This window comes from Paralichthys olivaceus, chromosome 14 (assembly GCF_024713975.1).
Source record: "Paralichthys olivaceus isolate ysfri-2021 chromosome 14, ASM2471397v2, whole genome shotgun sequence".
Classification (NCBI taxonomy): domain Eukaryota; kingdom Metazoa; phylum Chordata; class Actinopteri; order Pleuronectiformes; family Paralichthyidae; genus Paralichthys; species Paralichthys olivaceus.
The window spans coordinates 8,279,887-8,287,205 of record NC_091106.1 but is presented as its reverse complement, the minus strand read 5'-3'; the positions used below and the strand labels follow the sequence as shown (position 1 = coordinate 8,287,205).

Here is a 7,319-nt window from a genome sequence, read left to right as displayed (position 1 = left end):
TCTGTTGCTGGGGCCATTTTTATTCAAAACAAGAACTTTTACTTTTGATGGTTTAAGTACATTTATTTATAATTGCTCCATACTCATACTTAGGATTTTAAAATAATTTTGAATTGCCTTAAAGTCATTTACTAAAGTAAATACTAAGGTGAATCCCTAAAACCAGTCTCCACAAAATACAGGGGTCTCTTTTATTATAGATTTAAAAAATGTGTGCATTGAGTGAACAATCAATTTTAAAGTCTGACATTGAATAGTCCCTCAGTGTTACATTTACACAGGACTTCAATAATTAGGCTTGCATAAATGTGAATAGATCATTTATTGGTGTTGAGTTGATGGTTCCCTCTATAAAAACACACAAAAATTCTTCTCCATGACTTTTTAGAACTGAATCAGATTGTGAGTCTCATCCATCAGGTTATTTTGGGGCTCACTTCACTAAATATAACCCTCCTCCATCATTTGTCATTGCAGCATCACAACATGTAACGTAATCCCATTCTGCGTGTTTTTTGTCTTTCCTGCCCACTGGCTGAGCTGGACGAGAGGTGTCGGATGATGGGCTATAAAAGGAGGGACAATCACAAGAGTCTGAAGCTCATCATCCACACTGGAGCTTGCAAAGGTAGGAGATGCAAAGGTAGTGGTTTCCTCTACCTGCTTTATTCTAGTGTTTCAAGAAATATTGTGATTTAGTTTTTTGGTATTTTTTTTTATTTGTTGTGTCTCCTCTGTGTCATTCCTGATCATGGTGTGTTTAATCTTATAGGTGGATTTTGCAACGACACAATGACTATATGGTGCAACTCCTGCAAATGTCATGTGAGGGCTCCGTGCTTACTCCCTTACCACGTGCACAAGTATTATCGCAGCTCCCTCTGCACAAAGACCCGGTGAGTGAAACTCCTCTTCCTCACTGCAACATGTCCTCTAGTTTCTGAACAACATATGCCTGCTGTGAACACTCTTAATCACCAGTTTTCTCCTGCATGAGACACATCATCTACTATCTGCAGCCCAGTACGTGCATGGTACTAATCCAGCTCCAGTGATGCTGCATTAAAATGAATATCAAGCCACTCAAGATTAGCCTCAGTCATGTCCATCTGGTGCAGAAACATCTTGCAACAACATCACTTGAATGCACATGGAATAATCTCACTGGGGATTTATAGTGTGTGTTAATTTGTAGTGGAACAATATTGTTATAGATTCATTAATAAACTTCTAATCTTGTGATATTCGTAATAGCATCCTAAAGAAAGATCAATGGTCTATTTTTACACGCTCATTATCATAAATACACTCTGGGATACAACCTGGTGTAAATTCTCCTTTTGAGGCACTTTGTGTGTCCTTGTGACGTGGCCCCCCCCCCACCCACTCAGGACACCCACTGTATAAGGCAGTGAAGGAGCAGCAGCAGAAGCCCAGCCTCCCCCTTTGTGTGCGACGCCCACGCTGAAGCCCTGGCAGCTATAAAATCCCCGGCTCTCTGTGGATGGGCCCAGACAGATAGTGATCACACAGACTGCGTCTACTGAGAGCAGTTTCCATAGGAACCCTCTATAGTCAAAGTCCCATTCTGCTCATGGGGAGGAGACAACAGGGCTGAATTGTGAAAAAGAAGCTAGATCACTTCAGGTCAATTATTCGATTTTTGTTTTTCACGCTTCTCCCATGGAGGAGAAAGATTTTTTTTTTCAAATGAAAGTGTGGCAGTAGAGGTTCTGGCTCTGGCTCTCCAGATTTAGTTGGTTCAGTTTTCATCCAAACTCTGACCTCAGCCAACATGGTCTCTCACAGATCCACCAAAGGAGCGTCCAAAGCCCGCCGGGACCACATCAATCACGAGATCAGGAATATGCGGGCTCTGCTGCCCATCACCCATGACGACCAGGAGCGTCTGTCCTACCTGCACTCCATGGCAGCCATCTGCACCTACATCAGGAAGTCTGTCCTCCTCCGGGGTGAGTCCGCAAACTTCAGTTACACTTTTACACCTTTTCAAACTTAAGTCAGCATGTGTCACTGCCAAACAACACGGGAAGGAGTTTGTAGAGAATGTAAAGAAAACACATGTGACTCCGTAGATGCTCACCAAAGCTTTAACTGTAACCTCTCTAAGGACTTCTCCCTGGGGACGGATCTCACTGTTCTCTACCATACAAGGCCTTTCTCCAGGCTCTGCACGGCTTCATCCTGGTCACTACCTCCCATGGGAGGCTGGTCTATGTTTCTGAAAATGTAGCAGAATACCTGGGTCTTTCCATGGTGAGTCTGCAGATTTGATATTGAATTTTCTCTCTGTGAAATATCGCTTTTACTGCCTGATTATTTCACTCTGGGCTTTAACGTGTTGTATTGAATGAACATGTAACGTTCACAGATTGACGTGCTTCAAGGAGACACTTTCTATGACATGGTGGAACCCTCTGATGTGGACGTTGTTAAGTCAAACATGGACAGGGACAGCTCATCAACAGGTAATATTAAAGACTTCAAATTTGCCTTGTAGCGTTTTAAACTCTGTTTGTAACCCTGTGTATAATTTGCACAAATGTAACCATGGAGATTTGCGACTACTCACGTTGCTGATGTACTTAGTGCCGTGCTCCTGAATACCACGGCTCCTTTTGTGCCATAAATCAATTAATTCTGACCTTGTGCAAAGTAAAATGTAATGAAGAAGCTGGAGAGCAGAAAATGTCCGATCAAATTTTGGTTCTTAATAGAAATGCTTTGATGTAATCTATTAAATCGGGGGCCGTCAGTGGGCCACAGTTTACACAGAGGGGTCAAGTATATGTCCGACATCCATTCACAATTCCTGATTCAATAAGATGCACATTTAAGTAATTCCTTGTTAGCCCACATCTTTGACTATCAGGGCCATTCAGATTTTAGCTGGGGCCAGTGCCCCCTGACTCTGCCCCTGAATAAAGTTTTAAAACTAAACTCTCTTGTTTTCTCCTTCAGAGCGGAGCTTCATATGTTGTATGCAAACCTCCAAGACCTTCAAGCTGCACCACGGCAGCTGCTGCTCCATGCTGGTCAGAGGCAGCTTCCAGTCCGTCCCTCAGCCCCATCCGTCCTCTTCTGCCGCCACCGAGCCTCTGTTTGTGGCCCTGTGCACCCCCACAGTCAACCGGCTGAGCAGCTCTGACTCCGGCTTCTGTCACAGCTTCACCAGCGTCCACAGGCTCGACATGACCTTCACTCAGCTGTCAGACAGGTACAATGACTGTCCCACCCTCAAACTCATATCATAAATATATTCTGATACTTGTTCCTGACAAACTTTTATGTCTTTGTTTTCCAGTGTTTTATTCTATCTGGGGTATTCAGCCGATGAGATGAGCGGTCGATCGTGGTACAGCCTCGTCCACCCTGACGACCTTTCGCTCAGTGCAGATTCTCACAGAAGTATATGTAAGTGCACAGTCGACAGCAGAAACACTCACACTGTGTTTCACTGCATACTGAACAGCCCACAACCTTGATAAATATAATTTCCAAAAAATTATAAATCTTTCAAAAATAAATTAAATCATAGAAAATGTGGCTGTGAATTGTTTAGTTTTCTTCCTCTTTATCTTTTAATCTTGCACCGTTTCTGAGAAGCTTGGAATCAGCTCAAGCCGCTCCACAGGGACATTAAAACACAACATTGTTCATTTCCAAAAGAGTGAGGAGCAAAATGCCACAGATTTCACTGTGTGCATGTCATTGTGAGGATGCATCATACAAAGCGTGACTGTCTCCTCTCTGTTCCAGTGGAGACAGACAAGGGCGTCCAGGTGGAGATGGTGCTGAGACTCCAGCGTGAGGATCTGTCATGGGCCTGGGTCTACACTCGAGCTAACAAGGACTCTGAGTGTCAGGGAATCAGTTGCACTAACTACATCATCAGGTATGAAAAACGGCTGCAGACAAACTGATAAACAGGCTTCAACTTAAAAACCTTGACTTATGACACATTGTTCTGCTCTCGTAGTGAAACAGAGGCCAGATTTCTGCAGAAGGAAATTGGCAGCGATGCCTTCAGGCCATCATCTCCGGCGAACTCCTGCCATATTGCAGCTCAACAGGCGCCCCACTCTCAGACCTACAATAACACTAAATCTTTAAAAAGGCAGAGGACGTCTGACAGCCAGAGCGAGGAGCCAGCAGGTGCCAGAGTGAGGAGGGAGTGGGAGCAAGGCTATGCGGCGTGTGTCTACTCCCGAGGTGGGAGCTCACCTGTTCCTTCGGGTGACGACCCCACCGCTCTCTTCACGCCTCCCTACAGCCCGGCCTCCTCTGGCTCCCCTCTGCAGCAGGAGGAGCTCAGCCATGACCTCCTGATGGATGTGCACGGATACACGGATCAGCTGCTGTCCTCCCCGGAGGCCTCTCCCTCCTACTACTCCTACCCAGAGGCAGCGCTCACCTGTCACCCAAGGTCCTCCGACTCCCTCCCTACAGCTGCTGAACACGCCTTTGACCAGGCAGCCTTTGGTGCAGTCAGGCCGCCCTCTCCGCTCGCCTCCTCATCTCCAAACTATGATTTCCAGTCTTGTACATCTGATGCTCGATTGGTTCCAGACTGCCTGTCGGCGTCCGACATGTGTGAGAGCCCAGTGGAATGTGCTCTGCATCAAGACGATTTCAGCCTTCTAGCGCAGCCAGAAGGGGGCGACCTTGTGCAAGTGCAACATGTGCCCCACCACCATGTGATGCATGCACACTCCAGCCTTCTAACCCCCAACCAGTCTCCTACTTCCTCAGAGTCCAACCAGTACAACGAGAGGGAGCAGGCAGAGATCAGTATTCTGGCGCAGCAGATCTCCTCTCTGGCCAGAAGCTTCGACATGTATCACACAATAAACCCCCTCCAGCGTACGGCTCACAGCCCCCTGCCCTCAGCCTGTGACTGGCCCCAGCACCCGCCTCACCCCTCTGTCCTTCCTCTCAAGTGTGACCTGGTCCTTGACGAGGGCGTGATCGAGAGCATCCTGAAAGACCTCGACACGGTCACAAGAAAAAGCAACGTGTCCGACTCCGCTGCTGTGTCGTACACTTATCAGCCGGGTTTAGTGTGCAGCAGGAGCGGGCCTCGTCATGTGGAGCAGGAGCCCCTCGGCCCCTCCACGGCCACCCCAGAGGAGACGCTGCCTGCAGAGCAGTTCACTGCCATGGATCCCTTCAGTTTGCAGTTGGGACGCTATTCCCAAAACACTGGGTTGCATCAACTCAACCACAATATGCACATTAGCCTTCAGCAAGGTAATTTATATTAACAGTGCAGTTATTACATTTGTATACTGCTTAAGGTTACCAGTATGAAACTTTTATTTCACTAATATTATTTTCTGTCTGCTTTCAGATGGACTTGCTAAAGAACACCTGTACTGAAATAAGTCTGTGACTTACTGTACTCGCAGTTGTATGACATATTGTCAGGACAATCTTCCCTCGCTGGATCCAAAGAAGAGACGTTTAAAGGACGTCTTTGCTCAGAAAGTTTACCCCTGCTGACGTATTTGTGAAATGTAGAAAAGAATCTTAAGCAGATGCTGTTCTCTTTAAGACTACAGCTTTGTCTTCATTCCTCCAGACTGCTGTCTACTCTCTTTAGTGTTTTACTATATTTTATGAAACAGGTACTGTCAACACTTACAAGCTGACATGGAGATATATTTTTCTTCTAATACGAAGTGACCACAGTTTACTATTGAGCACTTTATCATGTCGTTGCTACAAAAGTTGTAAAAATGAAAAAAAGAGACCTAGAATTCAAATATACTTATCAAATCAGAACAAAGAGCCATTTTAAATACTTATTAGTGCCTTAATACACGTTGACACATGTCAGTTTGCTACGAGATAATTTTTCTATTCTCATATTTCTGAGCGTGCCCTCAGTACTTGGAAGCTAATATGAATAATAAAAACAACCTCAGTCAGCGAGCTGTGAGATAATGATGACTGTGAATTCAACACCTACCTCAGTGGTACGTCTCACAGTTTTATGAATTAGTTAGATTCATGAACCTTACTCAATGTGAAACTTTATTCATTCCACATCATTTCTTTTGCCATGGTACTAAAATTGTAAATGTCTGAATGTTCATGTTATTGTGTTATTCCTGTGATTTGATCCAAATGTTTGATTTTTAAATAAATGAATGAGAAACACATTGGGTCTTGTAATAAATTAATGAGGGTATTATTCTCCGCAGGGGAGGTACACTAATTATTACCAAAAAACACAGTCAAGTACCACATATATAACTTCCACTAGTGCTGAGCTTGTAGATGAATTTGGTTCAGTGTCCAATTTTCTATGAAAACTAAACTAAAACTTGGATTCATTTATTTGTTGGCCACTTGGGAGCAGCACAACAAACTGTCAGCCAGCCCGAAGAATCTAGGTCTAATATTTACACTCCTCTGATATCTGTTTTTGGTCTACACTCGCCCTCGTGGCGGAGGAGGTAGTTAAGACATTTTACTCAAGTAGGTACCTGCTTTTAAATAAACTAAAGAGTAAATAAAGAGTAACTAAATCCCTACACTTTTTTCCCAGTTGAAAACAAATTTATAGAGGTATTATTAACATTTTAGTGCAGAGTGTTTGAATTCGACAGTATGTGTGGTGAAGGTGCATTTTGACTGCCCTCTACTGTTATAAATTTTGCCATTGGCTGATCTGGAGGGAGAAATATCGAAAATTATCAGACAGGGCAAATTGTGTTTATGGACAAGCTGGGGTCTGGTCTCATTCCTGTAGGGTAGAGTTACCATTGGTGCCGCCAATTTGTCTGATTTGACAGAATATACGTATTCATGGTAATAACAGCTTTACAAATTATTCTGACGTTCCCCAACATTAGCCTTCTAGAGACAGCCTCCATCCTTTCTTGTACTTGCACTGCCTCTGCAAAAAGAGAGCTGCGGCTCTCTTCTCCTCCACCATAAAAAAAGGTATAGGTGCCTTTCATTTCTGTGTCGCTCTCCAGTTTTTATGGCCTGAAAACGTCACTCACAGTGACACATCCAGGTCCGCCTCCCTGGTCCTCTCTCACATCCAGGCCCGCCTCCCTCGCCCTTTCAGTGAATGGAGTTTGGCCTGGACCTGGGGGTGTAGTCATACTTTAAAAAATTAAAAGTAAAAGTACTCACTGTATAACCTATTCCGTAATGCAGTCCATCACTGAGTCTTGGCGGTGACCTCTTCTGAAATAATATCAGATGTTTCTTTACCAGTGATGCAGGTCTAATGTTACCTGCCTGCTCTGATTGGATCAGTGGATCACTTACTTTTTAAAATG

At 44.4% G+C, this 7,319-nt stretch overlaps 1 protein-coding gene across 1 annotated transcript; it reads left to right on the top strand.

Moving 5' to 3' along the window:
- Window positions 1-1,506: 1,506 nt before the first annotated feature.
- On the top strand, window positions 1,507-6,183 carry npas4l (neuronal PAS domain protein 4 like). The gene is made up of 8 exons (XM_020088636.2): window positions 1,507-1,973; window positions 2,132-2,277; window positions 2,393-2,489; window positions 2,983-3,238; window positions 3,326-3,435; window positions 3,781-3,916; window positions 4,001-5,271; window positions 5,372-6,183. The coding sequence occupies exons 1-8, from the start codon at window positions 1,796-1,798 to the stop codon at window positions 5,398-5,400; spliced, it is 2,223 nt and encodes a 740-aa protein (XP_019944195.2). The 5' UTR covers window positions 1,507-1,795; the 3' UTR covers window positions 5,401-6,183.
- The last annotated feature ends 1,136 nt before the right edge of the window (window positions 6,184-7,319 follow it).